We start from the raw sequence: 23,849 nt of genomic DNA, 5'->3' as shown, positions 1-23,849 counted from the left end.
TTCCTTCCTAGCATTTAGGATCATGGGGCGCTATCTTACTGGGCTTCTCATTCTATGTGGTATAAAAAAAGGATTAACCACACCGGAATCAGCAGATTTAAAATAGCATGGAATTGGAGCAAATGGAGAACACAACTGCTAGTATGTCTAACCAACAGTCCTTCAAATATCTTGCTGTCTTTGGTACTCTCCTCTTCCTACGTGAATTCATTACCTCAATGCTTATAAAGTTACATAGCCTGCCTAGCAGGAGATCCAGGACAGCAAGGAATCTGACTCCTTCTGATATGCCATTGAACTACTTCTGTAGTCATAATCTTAGAGAACAATGAGATTCAAGCCTATATGCTGACCTGCAGTAGATTTATTTATAATTAGTACAGTATTTGGGCAAAGTTATGGAAACAAGATGAAAGCAGAGACTTAGGTTTTGTTAATGCTCCTGCTTAGCAGTTTCTCCCCAGACAGTATCCTTTGGCTGGGTCTGAATTTTTTTCCTTTCATTTTTCATTGAAGCTTCAGTTCTGTTCTTTCCAGGTCACTGCACAATTCCTCTGTGCTCTCCCGAACACTTGCCCCACCTTCACTTTCACCTATTCCAAAACTGAAATTGCACCAAGTCAAAACATGTGCAATGCAGAGAAAATTTATAAACACTGTTTAAGTCCTAGACTAGACTGCAACTAACAGAAAGCAGCAAAACTGAAGGCAATAATTTGGAAGCATTTTTCTTTAGTTTCATACTGAAAATTCACATGAAACTTTAATTTAATTTACATATGGTAGTGTGTGGAGCAGAGTCTGATATTCATACTTGTATAACACTTGGCACTGGCAATATTCTGTAGCCTAATGTTATTAGGTTGTTAGTTGCAGACACTTCATTATTAACAGCATTGTCTCTTCAGCCTCAACAAGTGAAAATGCAGAATATGTTTTTCATCTTCTGATTACTGAGTGTGACAGGGCTGAGAGAGTAGAAATGCAGATTCAAGCCTTTTTGGAGAAGATTGCTATAGGACTATGTCAGAAGTCATGCTTCAATATTAGGACAAAAGGACCATTGCTTTAGCCGGTTAACCATCTTGGAAGGTTCTGGGGTTTTGCATAAATAAAGAAAATAATTGAATTATCAACATTTGAAGGGGGACAGTTGGTTCTGCCATATGGCTGTCCTTCACCAGTTGCTATATGTATTCCAGTATAATAGTTTTTAAAAAAATTTTATAGAGTAAGTCCTATCTTATTTCCTTAGCAATGAGCGTCCTGGCAGTGAGCAGATGGTCTCCCTCACTGATGCTTTCTTGAATAAACCAGGATTTGGAAATCGCTGCCTGAAGAATCAGCCTCTTTTGTAAGTTGCTAGCTAATCTCTCTTGAACAAGATTCTAGCAGGGTATTACTAGTGGAACTTGAGTAGTGCAACAAGAATTAAGTGGCTTGACTTTTCACTAGAGCCAATGCTTCAGATATATTTTTGGCAATAATATCTAATATCAGGTCAAAAGTAAGAAATAAAGAGCAAGACACAATGCTACTGGATTAAGAATGATTCACAGTGCTCATGTAGCCTTGTATTAAGAATTAAGCAACCTTGAAATTTATGTCAGTAGGTGTTGTGGTTTAACCCCAGCTGGCAACTAAGCACCACAGAGCTGCTTCCTGACCCCCCCCACAGTGGGATAGGGAGAAAAGTGGAAGGGTAAAAGTGAGAAAACTCATGGGTTGAAATAAAGACAGTTAAATAGGTAAAGCAAAAGCTGCACACACAAGCAAAGCAAAATAAGGAATTCATTCACCACTTCCTGTCTACAGGCAGGTGTTCAGCCATCTCCAGGACAGCAGGGCTCCATCGCGCTTAACGGTTACTTGGGAAGACAAAAGCCATCACTCTGAATGTCCCCCCGCCTTCCTTCTCCTTTCATCAACTTTATATGCTGAGCATGATGTCATAGGCTATGGAATATCCTTTTGGTCAGTTGGGGTCAGCTGTCCCAGCTGTGTCCCTTCCCAACTTCTTGTGCACCCCCAGCCCACTCGCAGGTGGGGTGAGAAGCAGAAAAGGCTTTGACACTGTGTAAGCACTGCTCGGCAATAACTAAAATAGTCCTCTATTATCAACACTGTTTCCAGCACAAATCCAAAACACTAGCTACTACTGAAGAAAACTAACTCTATCCCAGCCAAAATCAGCACAGTAGGGCAGTGCGCTCAGACCCAGATCTTCACAACTTCCCTGGCACTTTCCACATGTGAGTCCCCTCAGGTTCCTCCTGGTGTGTTCAGAATCAATAGCTTCATCAATTGCTCAGATTGTGAAGTAGCAATAGGACAGTCTCTGTGATCTGAAGCTACTCTCACTCTGAAGAGAGGACAATGTTAAAAGAGCTCTTACTTTGATGTTGTTATCCTATCCACTTACCCTGCCTGTGAGTCCTGCTTTGGAGGCATTTGCCACTGGCATGCCACACTTGGCCATTTGTTCCTTTTCTCCTGCCTCTTTCTCCCTGTTGTAATATCCAACATCTTGTTTCTTCCGGCTATCCTCTCTGCTCTCTTCCCCCTCCTCTCCTCTGCCTGGTACAGCATGAGCAAAGAGGAAACTTTTAAAAAATAGAGAAAAGATCCTGCACAAGCAAGGAAAAGGATAGTTTCTTCACAAAGATATGTGTCCACTGCAGATTTCATGAGTACTAATGGGTCAAACACAGTTCCCTTGCTCCTTCAGTGTCCTATCTGCAAACTGAAAACAATAAACTTGGAAGAGATGTCAGGGAGATTATATTTATTCATGTTTACCAAGTATTCTAAAATGTTCTTATTATTCATAACTCATAGGATAAAGGCTGAGAGGAGAATGTTTGCTGAGAGCATTGTGGTTTTATGGATTTGTGAGCTGTCATGAACTGTATCTCTGCACAGCTTAAAGAGTCTGTTCCTCTACACAGGAACTACCCATGCAATAATATGCCAACTGCCTGGAAAACACCTGCTGTTCATCCTAACTTAAGCAGCATCCTGCTGAGCCAAAAGTGGAGCCCTGAGAATCCTTCACCCTCCTGCAAGTGCAGCACTCACAAGAAACTCATTATGCTGCCAGAATGCCCTGCAGGTGCAGGAGGCCTCCCACCACCACAGGTTGTGTCCTTGTGCCATAAATCTTTGTAGAAAAGTTTCATGGCATGTGCTGGAAAAGGGATTAGTGTGCCAAGCCAATATATATGGAAGGAATTGAGTACATTTCTTTAAGGGACCAAGAATTTCTGGAATTTGGAAGTCAGCTTCAGAGGTATTGGAAAAGCTTGCACATTTAAATGAAATTAGATTACTATTTTCAGCCAAATTGCAAACTTTTCATATAGAAGAAAATCACAAAAATTTCAACAATTTATCCAATACTTTTTAAAAAAATCTCTTTTTTTGCCCCAAAGAACAATTCTACTTAAAAGATTGCCTTTCTTTAAAGAACAGAGGGGAGGGAGGGAGGGAGGGAGGGAGGGAAGGAAGGAAGGAAGGAAGGAAGGAAGGAAGGAAAAAATGTCATGATTTTGAAAAACATGGGGTGGGATCATCTTGTTAAAAATGGGAAAATTAATATTGAGTCAACCCCAAATTATTTTTTTACATGTCTTTTGGTTCAATTTCTAGAAAGAAAGTTCTAAGTTCGCAAAATGAATGTTTGTATGCATGTGAATGAAGATGAGTAATTTAATAAGCACTGATGCTGAATGGAGAAGAGATGAGAACTATATTCCCACCTGTTCCTATCAATGAATAATCTTAGTAGTACTCTTTATAAAATGTGCTTGCTCTTTTGAAAAGCAAAGGAAAATTATAATGTGTTACTGCTTACATTTCCTAAATGTTCTTCTAACAAGTTAAAGAAAACAGAACTCCAGACACTTTGAGAGTAATAGCTTACTAATTTAATGTCTCCATGCACACCGTTCATCTTTATATTCCTGTTTGCCAGGCTGCACACATTAGCCAAATGACTAAAATATTTCTAGTTTTAACACTAATGTCACAAGCTTAATCAATTTCTGAACCCAAATTGACATGGTCTCTTAAAAATACTGATTCAGCTTTCTTTGGTTTCTCTATCACTGTTCACAAAACAACAAAGCAAAGTTGTTTCAAATATCTGTAGAATTCCTGTCTATGAAGCAAAAAAATACATTAATAGAGGTTGTATTCTGAGCATCCCAAGTTGTTTCTGATTTCCAAGTAATCCCTGTCCAACAGACAGGCAAAGTTCAATTTTGCTAATTGCATACTAGTGTATTTGAGAGGGAAATTTAGTCTAAGACTTCAGATCCAGGGTGCAAAATCAATTTGTTTGTTTGTGGGAATTCTAGTCCTCTAAGGGAAATGCATTTATTATGATAGTATCCTGATAATTTTGCAGGATATGATAATTTTGTATAACTTGTCAGGAAGAAACAGTTCACATTTGAGTCTTCAGGGAAGCAACAGTATGTAAATAATTGTGAAGTATCTAAGCATAGACAGCTCATTTAATGAAGGCACTATGAGGATGCTACCACTCTTCCTGTATATTGTCTAGAATCAGCTAGACATCTGTAAGGCATCTTCTATGTCATCCGGTACTGCCTCTCTGTGGACAAATGTAGGAACTTCTGGAAAGTTCATTAAATTTACTTTCTAGGTCGTTACTAGATCGTTTCAGGTTGCTTTGCCCTCTGAAACTGCCCAGGAACCTTTTAAAGTATATTCTACCTTGGGATAAACTCAGCAAGTTTGAAGTCTTGCGTTTCACAGCAACCCTGTATTTGCAAAAGACTCACAAAGGGGTCATGTGGCATCGTTTTCATAAAAAAAAAAAAAAAAAAAAAAAAATCACGCAAAGTATCTAATGTGCTAGTGAAGGTGAAGTTTTCATATTAAATTTTACTTCAACTTGCTAAATCATAGGAAACTACCTTACCTTCACTGGGACCTCAATTTATTTGAAAAGCTTCCTTCTTTCACAGTGAAGAAAAAGCCTTGAGCAACCCTGGCCTTTGTTGCAAATAACTTGGGCCAAGTTTCAGAGTAAAGTGCAACTGTTTTGTGACAGGCATTGCAAACTTCTGTGATTTCATGATTTCTTCTGAAATCCTAGTAAAGTAAGTATGTTTCGGCTAGAAAGTGAATGACCTTCTCTCATTTCAGTGATACTATGAACCTGAGCAATTCCTCTGAACCAAAGCTGCTTTTGCTGTTTTTCTGACAAACACTTACTTAATAGCTTTAGAGACTCTAAAGTTTACTGTGATTGACTGGGTTTTCTTTTCTTTCCAGAGAGTGCAGCACAGCACAGAAATTCTTCAAGATCTGACCCACAGAAATATTTCAGATTTTCTGGTGAAAACATATCCCACTTTGTTAAAAGGGAGGTAGGGATGAATCTCTCTTTGTTTTTCACATGTGGTATTTTGTACCTGGCCATGAAATTCTCATTTAATAATAACATAGCACCTGATTTGCCACAGTATTGTGTAGACTTGAGCATCATGTCCATATTCCTGATGTAAGGAGATGCTCATCTTAGGGGAGTTAAATTCTTTTAATTATAGCTATTTGTATAGTCTGGTACTCCTTTATAGGCACGCTGATGGAATCCATGTCATTGGAATGCCATGTTAATGGTAACTGTGTCAGTGGTGAGAAAAAGGGTGCCTCTGCATAGCATGGTGAACTGCCTTGCAGAGATACTAGTTTGTGTCCCCAAAGAACTATAGCCACACCAGCATGACTGTCTGCCTGAGTTAATTATCACTTGCTTCCCAGAAGTGCTAAAGAGCCAAAGGCCAATGTTTCATAGATCCATTTATCCTACTGATAGGACATCAGCTTGCCTGACTGTTGTGCATGGTAATTAGCTGTGCAATGGCCATGGCCTGTATTTCTGATTCAGGCCTGGCTACCTTTTCAATTCCCAGCAGAGTTCTTGAAATTCCCATTATATTAGCTATGTGCTGCCTGCCTTTGTCTGGTCCATCTTAGCACATGTAATTGCTTTAGATACGTCTTTTAAAATCAATTCTTTATGGATTTAGGATAGAGCCAGTATGTGTCACTTTAGAAATCTTGCTTATGTCTGTATGAGCTAGAGATGAATCATGTCACAAAACAAAACAAAGCAAAACAAGAAAACCCACTGCAGGGAATACCAAAAGTCCTGACAACATAATCAGCAACAATTAAAAAAAGAAAGCAAAACAAAGAAAAAAAAAAAAAAGCTGTCTAGGGGGAACTCTAGGTCTGCAAAGAATAGGAATTCACTTTTAAGGCTGACAATACCATTGACTTTGGTTCAGAGCATTAAGAGACAGAATTCTCTTTGTCTGTTTCAGCTTGAAGAGCAAATACTGGGTCAATGAGCGAAGGTAAGAAACCAATTCACAGATTATGGTGACAAATAAAGGAACAATGAATTTCTGTTTAACTGCGGAGCCTCACAATGTTTCTCTGAATGGACAAGGGGAATTGTGGCAGATAATGTAGAACAAAGAGATGGCTTCAGTGGGAAATAGGTTGGGGGTCAGGAAGGGTTTTATAAAAACAAGGGGTTATATTTGTTTGGACTGCCCCCACAAGGATGAAGGCTAGAGGCACACAATGGAACTATTACAGTTTTATTATCTGTAAGAGTCAGACTAATGGGACCTGTGTGATGGGAAGTCACAATACAGTACTGTGCTAAGTTTTGATAGTGCTCTGATGCAGCCCTTTCAAAGTGCATCAGAAAAATATGAACCCTCCAAAAAAACGACCTGCGCAAGATGAAAAAACCTAGACTCAGGCCTGTCAAATACAGAAGTAACAACCACAGCTTCTCATCCCTGCTCTGAACAAGTGCAATAGTTATAAAACAGATTCCACTAGTACTCTACCCTTATGTAGAGGCATCAGCTAACCCCAGCATGATGTCTACACTGCAGATACTAAGCTTAGAGAGATGACTGATTTGCCTGAAGAACATAATTATTTAGTTCTTCATCAGCAGTAGGAATTCACTTCAAAGGTAGCAGCTGGATGACTGGCTTCCTTCATGGAATATCTGCTAGTTCGTGTGCAAACATTACTTTCTATGGGATTAGACTGTTTCATCTCAGGCAATAGTATTTATCATTATGGAGGATTGGCTGGCACCAGCACTGGTGAATACTTGCTCCTCTCAGGGCAACTGAAATTTTAACTGAGGTCCATGCTCTGCTCAGTCCTCCATGTTGTCCAAACAGCTATATCTTTATTACATATAACAGTTATAATCTTGATTAAAAGATTTTGCACTGTAGAAATAACTGTTTTCTACAAATCTTCTCTCTAAATAATAATTTTTTCAGATTTCCAGCATGAACCCCTCAGAAACTGGTAGAACTTCTCTTATTTGTAAGCCCTATAAAGACCTAATAGAACTTGTTAGAAAAAGAGTGGAGATTGTTATACATGAATTACATGATGTATAGAAATCAAACTTACATTAAGTGGATTTCTAGTATTTCCATCAATATACAGAGTTTTGGGTCTGTGGTACAAGTGACTAATGATACTTTTCTCTTTGTTAGATATGGAGGAATTTCTATAGGAGGAAGGCTCCCAGTCCTTCATATTTCTGGATATCAAGTTGTCAATTTTTTAAGTGGTCTTGGCCGAATGATGAATGTGACAGGAGTAAGCAAGATTTTTTTTTTTTTTTTGGTCCCCTTACTAAAGAATTGTTACATAGCTGAAAACCTGCAGCACCGTATTTCACCCAGACAGCTGATCTTTAGCCTTTTCTTTTTTATTTTAGGGACAAACTTCACTGGCTGCTGCTAAGGAAATTTCTAATTTCCTTAAATACATGGAAACTGAAGATAATGTTAAGGTATTTACTGGAAGTAGTCTGCTAACTCAGTCTTTCTTGACATAGACTTCAAATTGAGAGAATATTACTAGTGGCATTCTCGGATGCAAGAAGAGCTGAAATGCTATCCTTATTATAAGTAATATGGGATACAGCGTTAATGCAAAGTTATTTCTAATGTGAGGTTTTTTTAACCGTGTTCTTAGTACTTCTTGCTGTCCTAAATACTTCTGAGTAGGACACATTCTACTGAGTTTTAAAATGGGCTTCAATAATATCCACAGTGGTTGTCCGACCCTTCTAAAAGCATAGTATGTGAGCTCCTCCTGCTGGACTGTGCCTGGGAGATACGAATTCCTGGTGCTGGATTTTTCCCTGCTGACAATGCCCACTAAGTAGATAAAAGGCAGCCAAGTTTTCTGGTGCAGCTCAGTTATTAGTGAAGGCTTCGTAAATGAATCTGTGCTTTCTTACCCTTTTAGGTGTGGTTTAACAATAAAGGCTGGCATGCTATGGTTAGTTTCCTTAATGTAGCAAATAATGCAATCCTTAGAGCTAATCTGCGGCCTGGCCAAGCCCCTGAGGAATATGGAATCACTGCTATAAACCACCCTCTGAACCTCACTAAGGAGCAACTCTCTGAAGTCACTGTGTAAGTAGGCCCGTGTTCTGCTGCTGGCTTTTACCCCTCCCTCTCCTGGCAGCTTACGACATCCACTGTACTCACAGTCTGAAGAGAAATAGTTCATTTGACAGAACATGGAGACCTTTCCCTGAAGTTTTATTCTAATCAAGAATTAGATATGCAACCTCTTCTTTTCTGTCTCATTATGTTCCTGTAAGAGTTCATTCCCATCCCATGTAGGAGTTATGACCATTGGTTATACACAATTACATGTTTCTGTTGATTCTCAAGCACAGAGATTCTGAAGTCTTTGTTCATGCTCCAAAGCCAATAGATCTACTTGTGAAATAACACAGAGATCATAATCAAAAATGGAATCAGAAACTGTCCTTAATTGACTGCAGGTAGGCAGTAGTTGACAACCTCTTTCTTGGTGCTAACAACAGCACACAGGTAGATTTTCAATGGCATGTAGTAGGGTTGGTGTATTCCAGAACCTAAAAGCCATAATTTCTTGAAAAGACACCCCTAGGAAGACATGATTTCCTACTCATGTTTCCTATTAGAAGTTCAGAATTCAGTGAGACTGAAAACTTCTGCCTTAGCACAGAGGCAAGATGTGCGCTTCATCTCACTGTCTGCAACATGCCTCTTTGAGTCCCTCTTTTCCCAGCTGCCAGAACACTTCAACTATTGTGCCTTAATGTCTAGGAAAGGCTGTCAAACTGAGTTGAACTGTTCCAGAGAATGAATGCAAGTAAAAAATCAGGGAATGGTGCCACCATCATCCGTATTTGTTAGCTACAGTCCCCAACACAACTTGGGAAAATACACTAGCACATTTTGAAATTGAAAAGGTCTTTTACTTAAAATAACCTTGCTACTTCTAGATCTTAAAATTCTCTCCAGGTTCCCCAAATGCTAATGTAGTGTTCTGTTGTGTCCATTCCCTTGCTCACAAGTCCCTTCTTGTGCTCTGTTTTAGGCTGACAACTTCAGTGGATGCTGTTGTTGCCATCTGTGTGATTTTTGCCATGTCCTTTATACCAGCCAGTTTTGTTTTATACCTGATTCAAGAACGTGTAACAAAAGCCAAGCATCTACAGTTTGTCAGTGGTGTGAGCCCTGCGATCTACTGGCTAACTAACTTCACGTGGGACATAGTGAGTAACTGCTGGTCTGATTTCACAGCCTGCAATTATTCCTGGGTTTGCATGAACTGGGGACTAATTGGTGACTTGAGTGAAGGTGATTCTGAGCATTGCAAAGCATTCATTTATTTCAGTGTTTCTCAGAGAGCATGCTAAGGATCTGGTCTCCTAACTAATTGCAGATATAGAAATTAAGTCAGGTGCACAACTCATTATTCAACTAATGAAGCGGAAATTGTTGTAATCTTAGGGTTTCCAGACCTTACAACTGAATGTATAATAAAGTACAACTTACCATAGCCGGGGAAAGCCCAGTTGCCTGATACTAGTCACTCTTGACCTCCAGAAGAACCATAACGTGTTTCAAGATATTCAGGAAGTCTAAGTGGGGGAGATTCACAGGCTGCTGGAACAGTAGCTGGAGGCCAGCCAAAATACACTAAGGTGTCTAAAATGACATAGATATATTTGTTTAGGTCACTGAATCATGTTCACTGTGTTGTTCCAAAAGGATTTAGACCACAGGCCCAGGCTTGCTTACACAGGGCTCAGCTACCCTCCCATTATTCCTCAGGCCACTTTGTCACAAAGGAACAGTTTCTTTGCCTGGTTGAAGTACAGCAAGGGGCTTGTATTCTAGTCATGCCTTCTCAACAAAGAGAGCGGCCAAGGGCTTATGCAAGAAGAAAAGCATGAACACAGAATTGAAAAAAAGAAAAAATAATGAAATAATTGAAAAACCCAGAATGCCCTGGGCTTTGGAAGGTGCTCTTTCAGAAGAAGGTAAAGCAAAGCATTGATTTAGTAAATGAGGGAAAAGAAGCATATCTGAGTTCCTGTCCCCTGCTCGTCACAGCAGCCTCCCAGCAGCTTCCTTGACAGGAATTCTGCTTGGCTGTGGCCCTTGACAGCATGATGCAAAGTTAATTGGTGTTAGCAGTTCTGTGAAACGCCACCTTCCATTCTGCCGGGGGGAGCTCTGTGCATTGCAGTAGACTAGCACTACTAATACTGAACAGAGAAATTGAGAAGAGCAGTGGCCAAGCATACTCACTTTAGCCTTCTCCCTGGAATGTGGCTCAAGTAACTTTTTTCCTCCTACACAGCTTTTGCATCACCAGAAACTGCACTTCCCTTGCATACCCATGGCCACTTTTTGTGGGCAGCCTGCCAGCAGGACCGTGAAATAACTGGCTCCCAAACCACAATCTAAGAAACAACAATATATGTTGTATTTTTGATGAACAGTCTGATAAAAGATGTCTCAGAAAAATGTCAAGTGCTGCCAGGGATTCATTGATCCAAAAGCTTGAGTATGACTAGTCTAGCTCATAAATTCTGGTGTTCCTCAATACAAAATCCTTTTGGAATAATGTGTAGGATCTGTATATGTTTGCAGACCTTCTCAGGTCTTACACTCTGATCTTCACCCTGTGATGTGGTAGGTGAATTATGCACTGAGTGCTGGAATGGTTGTGGTTATATTCGCTGGATTCAACAAGAAAGCATACACTTCTCCGACTAATCTCCCGGTGCTTGTTGCCTTGCTGCTTCTGTATGGGTGAGTGTTCAAGGTATTCCTGTATGTGGGGCCCTGGAAATGGAAATGATTTCATGTTATTGAGCTCGGTAGTTAGTGAAATCCAGCTTTAAAGAATAAAACTGAGTAGGTACAATACAGGTTAGAACTGTATTGTCCCTGCTCCAGGGTATTTACACACTCTGCCTGGCCACATGCTGTAAGAGATTTTTTTTGTCATTGCCTTACATTTTTAAGCATGAAATGTGATCCTTCCATGAAAATATATTTGTTCAGTTTGGTGCTTTCTGATATGTACATTGTGTAGGAATTTAATAATTGTTCATTTGCCTCATTGACAGCCAATACTAAAATATCTTTCAGCATTTAACCCAAGGGCAGAGAGTACTGAGTCTTCAACACCTTTTTTTAACTTCAAATGAACATTTGTGTTGGCAAAATAGCATTCTATAAGGCTGACTGAAATTCACTTTCTCTCATTTAATTAGTAATCGTACATTTTTATCTATAAAATCATATTCCTGATGGCCCTGTAACCGATGTAGTCTAGGCAAAATGATTGACCAGATCTATTTCTAGAGTTAGAGAGAGAAATTAAGCTTTTCACATCCTCCTATGTATATCACAAATTAAGCCTAAGAGGGATCAGTTCTTGTCTGGGCAGATTACCTTTAATTTTCTGAAGTTTTTTGTGTTCTCTGAATGAAAATCCTAAGGAAGTGCAAAGTACTATCATCATTTAATCTCTGTAAAATACCCAATGTTAAAAAATGCTACCAGAATGTTAATTTGTTTTAATTTTTCATTATGTCTTTTTAAAGTGCAATGGTGGTATCTTTAATAAGTTGTCTGTGGCTCTGTGTCATTTTTTAAAATACCGTAATTCATGACTGTGTGGATGGACATTTAAAATGTGTTTGCATATTTTAAAGCATCTACCAAGATGAAATTTTCAGAAAAAATATCATCACATGGCAGACACTTCAATAATAATTTCATAATTTACTACTCAAAATAAAAAGCAGAAAGGAAGATAAATTAATAGAATCATATATTAGCCCTTGCGTCCAGCTGCAGTCACAATGGGATGATTCTTTCTGACCATGTGTGTATTGTCCTGTTAAGCAATTCAGGTTGTTGTTACTGAATTCTTCCTAGTCAGACTGATTGTTGCTAAGCATCATAAATTTATTCCAGAGGAATACTCCTCTTGTGCTGCTGAATGTGCATGTGCAATGTCCCAGAAATCATGGCACAGGAAGCTCCAAATCAGGAGTAAAGAATCAATGGTAGAGGAGTTAGAAAATAATATAAAAATTTACAGAGTTTCTGATTTCTTTGGACAGTTCCAAAGGCTGAGGAGTATCTAGCAAAGCAGTACATACTATTTGCTTTATCTAACATTTCTTTGTCTCTCCCTCCTGGTGCAAAATCCAATGAGATGTGCAAGGATACCTGGCGTGGTAATAACCTTGCTAGCATTACGTTTTCTCAATTTTAGCAGTTTCTATTGCCCTGCATTTTAACAGCAAAAAAGACTAAGCAGAAAGATCTTTTTATCTAGTAAGCAGGGAAATGCATCTCTGGTTGGTTACACCATTTCATTATGCTTGGGATGAGAAGAAAGCTCAGCTTTGTGTTTTCATTAGGCTAACTGACATGAGAATACTGAAAAGCTGTTATCATAGTTTTTCTATCTTCTGCATGCAGATGGGCAGTAATTCCCATGATGTACCCTGCTGCTTCTTTCTTCAGTGTCCCTAGCACTGCTTATGTTGCATTGTCTTGTATTAATCTCTTTGTGGGGATCAACAGCAGTGCCATTACATTCATCCTGGACTTATTTGAAAATAACCCGGTAAGTAATGTTTTTATTGACATCTGGTTTTAAAGAGCTGTGCAAAGGGTGTCCACGCATAACCATCTCTAACAGTAATTGTATTTCTCTACCTTGCCGTTTTTTCTGGCAGTAAATGAGTGGGGAACTTGGTGAGTAACTGCAGGGACAGGTGAACACAGTAACCCAGACAAGTGACTCAGGACAATTGATATCTTGGGCTACACACACAAGGAATGACACTGAGTGTTTCTTATCCCTGTGAGCTAACTTCTGTACACTTTCACAGTTGGGGAGGAGGGGACACGGCACTTGGTGCTTGCTTCTGCAGCTTGGGCTGTACAGGAAGATGTAGATGTAGAAAAGCATGGAGTCACCACTAAGTAAGGAAACTTACTCCTGCTAGTTATTGTGTTAGAGGAGATGTTCTGCTCATAGTAGCATTTTGAGAATTGCTCAAAAATGGTTTGACACCACCAGGAAGGTGACAGAAAGTACAAGAATAGACAGAATACAGCGAGTGCCAAAATTAGTTCTTAGAAAGGCTAAGAGATCAGTTTATAAAACACTGTTGTCACTACTACTGTCGCCTCTACGGTTGCTGACACTGGCCACTGACACCCTTTCTACATCTGACAGCAATCCAATTAGCTATCATTACTGATAGTGCATTTTCAAGGCTGATCAAGCATTGTCATTTGCCAGGAAGGACAAACAGATCTTGGTGAAGTTCATGGTTTCAAGGGCCAACTTTACCTTATTTTTCTCCCTGGTGTTCCTGCATGCTCAGCCATGCTTCTTGATAGCACAGGTTTCAATCTAATGCCATTCAGTCTGTGGGGGCAGCAGGCCAGTATTGTTACCTTTGAGAATATGTCTCTGTTGTAGACACTGTGTCTCCAGATGGAAAATTGCACTTCTCTGGATTTAGTGTTGGTGCAGCTAGACTGCTACTGGCACTTAACACTGTGTGGGTATCTCCACATTGTACTGATATCTACTGTATAGTTATGCCCAGACACTGACACTTTTCAATATTGTGGCAGTCCTGATTATGGAAGTATTCCAGCTATAAATAAAGATGTTATGACAGTAAAATACCACTCTTTCTTGTTGCTCACAGTTGCTGTTTATAATAGCTGACACTAGAATTACATGTTACCTCTGCTACATAGAGAAATATTTCATTACAAAGATTAATTTCTCTCCTCATTGACAGTTTTTCACATGCACCTTGTCTGGTGCAGTGTATGCCAGCATTCTGCTGTGCTGCATTTCAGGTTGCAGATGCTTTGGGTGTAACTTGGTAAGTTGTAAGAACACAGAACATCCAGTTTCTCTGACTTGACAAAGAACTTTTCACTCATGTTGCTATGTTTTCTTAAAGAAGTCTGGTTTCAACTGTTTATTATGTTGTTTCTGTTTCTTATAGTCTTTGCTGAAGTTTAATAAAACATTGAAAAATGTGCTGATTGTCTTCCCACATTTTTGCCTGGGCCGTGGACTCATTGACTTGGCCATGAACCAAGCTGTGACTGAAGTATATGCCAGGTTCGGTAAGTATAACCAGCAAGTTATACCAGGTCACATGTCCTGATCTTGGATGAGATGGGTGAAGTGTTATCTTGGAAAATAAGTGACTGTTTCAGAAATTCTCCCCTTTCACTTCATCAGGTGGATAAGGAGTATGAAAGTTCAACCTCTCTGAAGGAATCACAGCTTGTGATACAGCTGCCAGAACTCTATGGTCCAACCAGTAATCTGTATTGGAAATGAACCTGTTTGTTCAGTGCCAGACTCTGGTGTCATTTTATCATTTGTTCTGAAGTCCTTAGATCACTACAGGAGGATATAATGTTTCATTTCATTTGAATACTTCAGCAGCCCTCATGTTAATGCTTAAAGTGGCTGCTGTTCTTCAAATGCATCCTCTTGGGATATGGTTGTCTTTGATATCAGACAACTTCTTCTTAAAAGAATAGTCATATAGCAGAACACATCTGGTTTTATTCAGAAAATATGTCTTTCACATAATCCGTGCAAATTTCATGTTATGATATCCCAATTAGTGAATATTCAGAGAGCCAATATTCATTTTTACTCCCATGCAGCAGCTGAGCTTGGAGTATATTTTCATGAAAATCTTTATAAGACACTGGAAAATGAAGACATTGCCTGATCATGTTCTAATAAAGTACAGATTTTCATCCTAAACCATTATGATAATCATAATCATAAGGAGCAGTGGGGGGTTTTTTCAGCAGTATTTCACTTTGGTTTTTGGTGCTCTTTCTCCAAAGGTGAGGAGCACGTTTCCAATCCTTTCCAGTGGAACTTTGTTGGAAAGAACCTGGTTGCCATGGCTGTTCAAGGGGTTGCATTCTTCATTCTGAATCTGCTTATGCAGCACCATTTGTTCTCCACAAGATGGTAAGTCTGAAAGCTTGTATTAATGTTCCTTTATTAACAGGGTGAGTGTTTTTGTTATTCTCTGTGTCCCTCTTTTTTCTTTCTTTTTCTCTGAATTTGTCAGCTTTTTTCTTCTGTTCACTTACCTGATTTCATCTTAATTTGTTGATATCCTGGTTCAATAAAGCATTTACAAACGCACATTATCTTAACAGGATTTAAGAATGTATTATTAAAGAAATGAGTTTTCTTTTAATTAAGACTTTAAAGTAATCTTTTTAGATTAAGACACTGTAATAGTGAGATTATAAAATTACTTTGAAAGTTTGTAGTGTCATAAGTACTGGCATGAGGTACTAGCCTGACATCCCAGGACAGGAATTGTAGTCCGCGGCACAGTACAGTTATAGCCTGGATGCTGTGCAAGCTGCTTTACAAATGTGCCTCTATCTCAATGAAAGCAGCTACCTTCTAGGTGCGAGTGGGCCATTCACTCCTGTTCGAGACTGCTGACAAGAGTACTACTTGGTACAACTATAAAAATATTGTCTTACAGGGAGATCTACTCAAAAGATCTGTAAAAGGACTATCACTAGCTACTGAAGAGCAGCCAGATAGTGAAAACTGTGGCTGAGGGGCAGATTATGTCATATCAGTGACTGACCAAGGTGTGGTCTTTTGAGCAAGCCACTTTTTAGTAGACATTAACTTCCAAAGGTCAGGGATTCTCCCAACAGCAGGAATGCTCCAGCCAATGTCACATTGTGAAGTTTCAATCCCACTGCTTCCACCAGTCACATTTTTGGCAATTGATTAGCCATTGTTTCACACTTTCTAACTGGACACAAGGCAGCTCATTGTTTCTGCAATCAATCTCTTGGGTTTTTCCAGGTTTGCTGAGACTGACATGTCACCTATTATTGGTGAAGATGAAGATGTTGCAGAAGAAAGAAAAAGAATTATGAATGGAGGAAACAAAACAGATATTTTAGAATTGCAAGAACTGACCAAGGTAATACTTTGAGAAGAATGAAACAAATGAGTCTAGTGTAAATTTATTCTTTCCGAATGTATTTCAGCTGTGGATTCCAAATGGTATTGTTTTCAAAATCAACCTTGTGCCTTAGAAAATAACAAACATTTTAGAAGTCAAGGCAATTTCCTTTGATTAGAAATCAAACCGCAGGGAAGTGCATCAAGGACAGTGCAACCCTCCCTGTTTAAGGGGTTTTTTTACCTTACATCATCTGACTGTTACCTATTGAGTGTCCATTTCTACTACTAGTCTTTTCTTTTACAATGCTGTTTTTTCCATAGGTGAGTTTCAATCTCAAGTTAACCATTTGGTTGCTTTCACATTGAGGGCTACATTTATTGCTAATTTATCTTCTTTCCAGACATCGAAGGCATCTGAGTTATGCTATCAGAATGCATGCAAGCTTGAGCTGCAGAAATACAAAGATTACACACAATTGCTGGGATCTCATGAATAGAGAACTAGAGTATCATTCTTCAGACTATCTTGCTGTATTGTTCCACTTTTATTTGATATGTCAGAGATACTTTGTCCCAGCAAAGCATCAGGTCTGTCTCCTAGTGCTAAAGTTATGAAGTAAAAGACTGCATGCAGAAAAATTGGTGGTTTTAGGGGTTATTACAAATTTATTTAATGTAAATAAATGTCTGACTTTGTAGAATGCTTACTCTTTTTTAATTTACTCCTGTCTTGATTCTAAAGTTGCCTCATCTCAATAGCATTGAACTAAAAAATTCAGATTTTCTTTGCTGTACATGTCTTGAAATAGGATTTTTCTTTTTTTCTTTTTTCTGTCAATTTAGATTTATGCAGGTAGGCAGAAGCCCGCAGTGGACAGACTCTGTGTTGGCGTCCGTCCTGGAGAGGTACGTTGTTCAATAATACTAGATTACATTCTATGGATCAGTTCAGATTTCATGCCCCTGTTGATTTGCAACTTGGAAATGCTAAAGAATGTGATAAATTTTGTAATTTAGTGCTTTGGTCTTTTGGGAGTGAATGGCGCTGGCAAAACAACAACGTTCAAAATGCTGACTGGAGATACTGATGTGACATCTGGAGATGCTGTAGTGGCTGGTAATAGGTAAGTACCTTAAAAAAACCCACCCTGTGACAGTCCATTTACTGCGATAGAACTGTCCAGATCATAGCCTCAATGAACCAGCAGCTCTTTTCCAGTTTTATGGCACTGAGAGAGACCACAGCTAACACTCACTGGCACCTTGTACTTTTAACACTCTGTTGTAAAATCTATGGGTAAGTTATAGTAATGCTAACAGTGGGACAAGGCAATCGGACCTAATGGCAAGAGCTCACAAACATAAGATAGCCAGTCCAACAGGGTACTTTGATCTGAGCTTTGGGACTTTTCTCTGGCTGTTTCTAGCATCTTTTTTTACACAGTGCTGGCATGTCATAAGTTAATACAGCGTGATGTGGTATTCACTTAGTTTAGTTTAGTTCTAGGTTGTGTGTCTTGGTTTGTTAGGTGTAGTTGGGATTTGATTCTTTGTCCATTGATGTGACTTGAACAATAGCTGGTTTGTTGCCAGGGTATGGTCCTGGGTCAGCCTGCTCTAGGTGGCCTTGCTTGATCAGGGTGGGTGGACAAGATGACCTCCAGACGCCCCTTCCAACCTCAACCATTCTGTGATTCTGTACTTCTACTACTATTACCAACAAAGTGTTAGCCTTGTGTCTTGCCTGTCTCCAGTGACCACACTCTGAGATGAAATTGACTGATTTTATTCTTCTAGAAATAAACACCATTTGCAAAAAATAAGATCTGAGTGGCTGTTGAAACAACTTCTTGTTAAGATAGCCTATCCTTAAACAGGAAAATGGATGAGGGGAAATGGGCTTACACAGGACTGGGCTGACTTAGATGAGAATATATTCCTTGCTATTCTGTACAAACAGGTATTTTAGTAGGATGTTGTATCAGGAAGAATTCGTTCTCTTCTTACAAGAGTTGTTGCCCCAGAAAAGAAAGATTTTATTCAAACTCTCTGTCTCTGCTTGAAGCTAGTATTACAAAACCAAGATTTCTTTTCTTTGTTTCTCCAGTATATTGACCCACATTTCTAATGTCCATCAAAACATGGGATACTGCCCTCAGTTTGATGCTATTGATGACCTGCTCACAGGACGAGAACACCTCTACTTATATGCACGCCTGCGGGGGATTCCAGCAGACGAAATCAAGAGGGTAAACCATTCTAGCTCTTGACTATACGTAGTTACAGTGAATATTTGTGACGATTAACTGGGTTCATAACATGACAAGGGCCAGAATTTCCAAAATAGGCTTGCCATTCTGTGTGTTGAAGTCCTGGGAGTGGTTCCTGTCATTTGGACAGTTAATTACAAGACTGTACTATCAAGACTCTTAGGCATTAACGGTACTTGCAAAACTGTGGCGCCAGCAGTGGAAGGCTAAAGATGCAATTGCTATGACTCAGAACTGCACTGGTTGCTGTTTTGTTCTTGTCTTTAAAGTTGTTTATAAGAAAGAACACATGAAGAAGATTCCACAGTAAAAGAATTTAAATTCTTGCACAGGTAGGAAGTCTACAGCTGAGGCTGGTTTATGGCTTTCCCTCAAGTAGTTGGAATTCCCCTCATCATCATAAATCTTTTTGGACTCTCCTGCTCCAGTTCTAAAACGAATGTGCTAAAACCCAGGGGATTGCTATGCCTCTGCCAGAAGAGGGATGTATCAGCAATCCTGTCTGTTATGCATTAGCTGCTACATGAAAAGGATGGTCTTTCTCATAGGTTGCTGAATGGGCCATCCAGAAGTTGGGACTTCCTATGTATGCAGACCACCTGGCTGGTACCTACAGTGGTGGCAACAAGCGCAAGCTCTCCACTGCCATTGCGCTGATAGGCTGCCCACCACTCATCCTGCTAGTAAGTGTCATGGTAACATAGCTGCGATAGTTCAGTAGAACATCTCATAAAACTACATGCTAAAGAGATACAAGGACGTTTCTGACAGTCCTTGCAAGCTCCTTTCTGCCCTCAAGTTACATCTACTTCAATGTAATTTTGATTGCTTTACTTTTAGATATAGACTGGTATGCATAACTATGTTTCCAGTGGACCCCAAGTGATTATGAAAGAAGGAATGGCTTGAGATAAAAATCTATAATCCAGACAAATCTGAATTTAAATCCATGTTTGGTTTCAGTCTGCCTTTTCTTGTCCACTCATGTAAAAGATGATCTTACAACATATACCATGCTGCTTTATCCAGCAGAACAGAGGAAGATAGCTACTCTTTTGCAGCCTTTAATATCTTTGGAATAAATTATACAAATTTAGACTAAACTACACAAGTGCTGAAATGTCGTTCTCATCAAATAACATAAATTATCAGATAATTGTGTATCTCAAGGGAAATTCTAAATGAAATTACTACAGAAATTCTGTATTTAGATTATACTGTACCACCTTAATTTGTAGGCTAAAAACATTTTAATGACATTTTAATAGCATGGTTCCTTGTGCCATTTAATACGCCTTTACACGTATTCTTCCTGTATGTAGCAAACAGCCAGATAAAATGTTTTCTCATAATTTCTTAAGACAGAATGTTGAACAAAAATTTTTTCTTCCAAGATTTTTAAAATCTTTTGTTAATAACTGGGTTAACTAATCTGTGCAGGACCAGATCCTTAGCTAGTGTAAATCAAGGTGACTTCACTAACTTCTTGGCTTGAGAAATGTGTCCTATCTGTTTATGTAAGTAAGGTTACTTGGGGAGACCTCACTCTCCTCTTACAAGAGTTATTGCAACAGAAAAGGAAGATTTTATTCAAAGTGTCCATCTCTTTCTTAAAACTAGTATTACAGATGTAAGATTCTTTTATTTATTTCTCCAGTACATCTGGACATCTTGACCTACATCTCTAATGTCTATGAAAGCATGGGAACCATACTTGATGCAATTTGATGTACTGTTACTGCATAAGCCTCTTCCCATTTATTTCTATTTTGGGTCCTAAAGGTTTTTATAATGGGATATCACAAATGCTTACATTTTTGGTGTTGAAGACCCTAAACTGGGGACTGCCTTTGTCGTAATGGTCACTGCATTCCCTTCCCTGTAGCTGTGCCCTACACAGACAGCATTATATTCTTAACTGCACTTTCTTGTACTTGTTTCCTTACTGCTTTATGCCAAGAAGTACACAAGTACCCATTCACTCCTATGCTTCTCGAGGTGCATACGGTTTCTCAAGGCACAGATTTCAGTAGGGAAGCAGCTATATGCTAAGGCCCAAACACACAATGACTTGATTGTAAATGGATTTTCTTATCTCCTTCTCTGACTGTGATTATCTTAACATTTCCCTTACAGGATGAACCAACTACAGGAATGGACCCTCAGTCCCGGCGCCTCCTGTGGGACTCTATTGTCAGTGTGCTCAGAGATGGGCGAGCTGTGGTTCTAACCTCACACAGGTAAAAAGAGTCAGAATTCAGAATCCCAGAGTAGCTGAAGTATATCTACTGGCTTTTATCACAAAAATTTGTTCTCTGTTTTGAAAGTATGGAAGAATGTGAAGCCCTCTGTACTCGTTTAGCCATCATGGTAAAAGGTACCTTCAAATGCCTGGGCACAATTCAGCAGCTAAAATACAAGTAAGTAGAATATTTTTATGGTGTGTTTTAGTGAGAAAACTTAGTGTATGTGACATGTACCATTCTTAATCCAGCAATCCAAACTGAAGATCTGTTGTTTAAACAGACCCATTTCTGGATGCAACTCTGTCATATCTTAGACAGTTTGAGCAGATTTCATTTCCACTTACGCTACACGCCACTTCTGCAGGGCAAAATACAGGGCTTCCTACAAAGCTAGATCTAATGCATTATCTTTCAGATACTGTTAATGTTTTCATAGCTGCAGAAAATGAATTTTCTTCCTGAATAATGAAATAATCTCTTTGTCCAATTCCCAAATCCACGTGTGCTTCCCAGGTTTGGAGATGGCTACATTGTCACTCTGAAAATCAAATCTCCAAAGTCTGGGCTGCCTCCAGATCCTACTCCTGCTGAGCGATTCATACACATGAACTTCCCAGGAAGTTTACAGAGAGAGAAACACTACAACATGCTGCAGTATCAGATTTGTTCTTCCTCTCTGGCTAAGATTTTTCAGTTAATAATCTCCAATAAGGAAAACCTGCATATTGAAGAATATTCTGTGTCTCAAACAACTTTAGATCAGGTGAGTAAAAAATAAAACATCCATGAGAGAGCCTGTCTAGTGAAAATTAAACAATGCAATGGGGATGTATCTAAACAACTGAAGGACCAAACTAAAGGTGTGAGATTATTCTCTTTACCTCACACCTCTTTCTAGAGAAAATTCCCAGACCTCTTATCAATGAGGGTGGATCAGATATGAAATCTGTAACTAATTCCCTGTGTAAATAGGTGCCATTTGAAAGTAGTAAGACAGCGTTTCCCAGCTGACAGAATTAACACAACCCATTCCTTCAGGAGCAGCAGTCTGAGCAAGGTCAGCTATTCAGAATAAGGCTTGCTGAGCTGGGAATAACATTTTACTTTAAATAAGTGATTCAGACTGTGTTGTGTCAGAGATATTGTGATATCTAGTTAAACGTTGATACGTTTGTCATGCACTTTTATACAGGAGCAATTAGACACAAAATCTGGAAAGTCCACTGGGACTGTTGGCAACACCCACTTGGTAGAGTGCATTAGCCCCATCTGCCTGCTTTTCTAAGTAGCTGAGGGTCCACATATGCAAACCTATCTTTGATGGGAATGCTAGAGAGTCGTTCGTGGCTGTCTTACAGCTTCCTACTAAAATATTCTGTCTTCTCTTTCCCATCACAACCAAACTCACATTGTGCAAGCCATGCAAACCTCGCTGAACCCATCCTCTGCTTCAGAAAAAATAGGATTTGAGTTGCAAGTAACTGCATCCAAATGAAGGAAGTTGCAAGGAAGTTTATGAAAATAAAGAAGGAATTAATGATCCCTGCTGATACACAGTGTCTCAGTTCAGTTTATGCCTATGGATTCCCCTTTTCATCTCTTCCCTGCAGAGAGACCAAGATCCTCTTGCAAATGTACGGAGACATTCCACTAACTCATCTCAGTTGATGAGATGGTGACATTTTCTGCTTTCTTCACACAGGTTTTTGTGAACTTTGCTAAACAGCAGATGGAGGATGAGGAAATTCCTTTGCATCCCCGTGCAGCAGGAGCCAGACGAGAAGCAAAGGTGTCCCCTGCTTTGCATCAGCAGGCAGTTGCATAGACTATGCCTACAGTCACTAGTGCTTAGAGTGTGCACAGTGCAAAGATGTGCCATACCAGAGCAGCATAAGGGTAAAACAAAGGTTCCCACACTCAGTATTATACTGACTTTTTTGCACCTTTCTGAGCACTGTGCTCACAACAGCAACAGCCCTAGCAATAGCCCAACTTCTACTGCTCTACTAGGAACACTACATGCTGAAAGTGTCAAAGGAAAGGCAGGTCCTTGCCTTTGACAAAATCTTCCTGTAACATAAAGTTCATTATAAGATACAAGAAGAGAAGTCACATTCCTCCTTGTCTTTAATGCTCTTTACAGGTCAACAGTTTCTCTATCTGGTCCTTTCAGGCTGGTAGGTTTTTCTTGTTTAACTCTTAAGTCAACTGCTACCAGTCAGCAGACACGTCCCAAGGCAGAGAGCATTGCCCAGTTTAGAAGTGTATTCCTACCATCCTGCTTGCACAAGAGTACCAAGGTCAGAACATCAGTGCTGGTTGATGGGGCAAGTGCTGGGAGACTCCTTCAGTCTCACCAGGCTGCCAGTGAAAACAGGCGGTTGTCTCAGCAAGAATGGGAAGAATTAATTCAGATCTCAGACCCAGGCAAGAAATTTGCTTAAAAAATACTCATACTCATCTTCAAGTTTCTCTAATAGAAGCAGAATGTCAAAATGGAGATTAAAAGGAAGGAGAGTGTGTCCAGATCTGCCAAAAGTTTTGTTTTCTCATGGAGGCCTGGAAAGATATCTTTGTTACTAAACAAGGTCAAATTTTTCTTCTTTCCTGTGACTGGACCTTAAGTGGGTGTGAAGTGTGAATAGGGTGTGTGCTTTGTCTGTGCTTAGAAGGAAAATTTCAACCTGCTTGTGCTCCAGGCTGTATTCAGTGGGAACTCATTTGACATTTCACTCTTTTCTCTGGTTCACAGTTAAACTAGTGGAAAATAACAGTACTGAAAACAAATTCATAATGATGTATTGCTTCAGTTATCTACCAGATCTAACCATTTCTAAGAAGTCTTCTCTAAGATGTGTTATACAGAAATAAAATCTGGGTCATGTATTTTTGCTTTGTTAGGTTTCTTTCTTCAATTGAT

The 23,849-nt window shown here is 39.4% G+C and overlaps 1 protein-coding gene across 2 annotated transcripts in view; it reads left to right on the top strand.

The window, feature by feature from the left end:
• The window catches only part of ABCA4 (ATP binding cassette subfamily A member 4), an 86,684-nt gene extending 62,869 nt beyond the window's left edge, over positions 1–23,815 (top strand). For both annotated transcript variants that reach the window (XM_074876543.1, XM_074876542.1), the window contains 21 exons: positions 1,256–1,354; positions 2,949–3,138; positions 5,305–5,399; positions 6,360–6,392; positions 7,575–7,680; positions 7,802–7,876; positions 8,338–8,507; positions 9,466–9,643; positions 11,077–11,192; positions 12,882–13,029; positions 14,441–14,564; positions 15,309–15,438; positions 16,309–16,429; positions 17,257–17,319; positions 17,431–17,537; positions 18,521–18,662; positions 19,232–19,366; positions 20,820–20,923; positions 21,011–21,103; positions 21,443–21,692; positions 22,632–23,815. In XM_074876543.1, coding sequence (XP_074732644.1) covers positions 1,256–1,354; positions 2,949–3,138; positions 5,305–5,399; positions 6,360–6,392; positions 7,575–7,680; positions 7,802–7,876; positions 8,338–8,507; positions 9,466–9,643; positions 11,077–11,192; positions 12,882–13,029; positions 14,441–14,564; positions 15,309–15,438; positions 16,309–16,429; positions 17,257–17,319; positions 17,431–17,537; positions 18,521–18,662; positions 19,232–19,366; positions 20,820–20,923; positions 21,011–21,103; positions 21,443–21,692; positions 22,632–22,754 — 2,602 coding nt within the window. In that variant the 3' untranslated portion in view covers positions 22,755–23,815. The remainder of the gene's footprint in view (positions 1–1,255; positions 1,355–2,948; positions 3,139–5,304; positions 5,400–6,359; positions 6,393–7,574; positions 7,681–7,801; positions 7,877–8,337; positions 8,508–9,465; positions 9,644–11,076; positions 11,193–12,881; positions 13,030–14,440; positions 14,565–15,308; positions 15,439–16,308; positions 16,430–17,256; positions 17,320–17,430; positions 17,538–18,520; positions 18,663–19,231; positions 19,367–20,819; positions 20,924–21,010; positions 21,104–21,442; positions 21,693–22,631) is intronic.
• The last annotated feature ends 34 nt before the right edge of the window (positions 23,816–23,849 follow it).

Source organism: Strix uralensis, chromosome 8, assembly GCF_047716275.1.
Source record: "Strix uralensis isolate ZFMK-TIS-50842 chromosome 8, bStrUra1, whole genome shotgun sequence".
Lineage (NCBI taxonomy): Eukaryota > Metazoa > Chordata > Aves > Strigiformes > Strigidae > Strix > Strix uralensis.
This window is presented reverse-complemented; position numbering and strand designations above follow the sequence as displayed.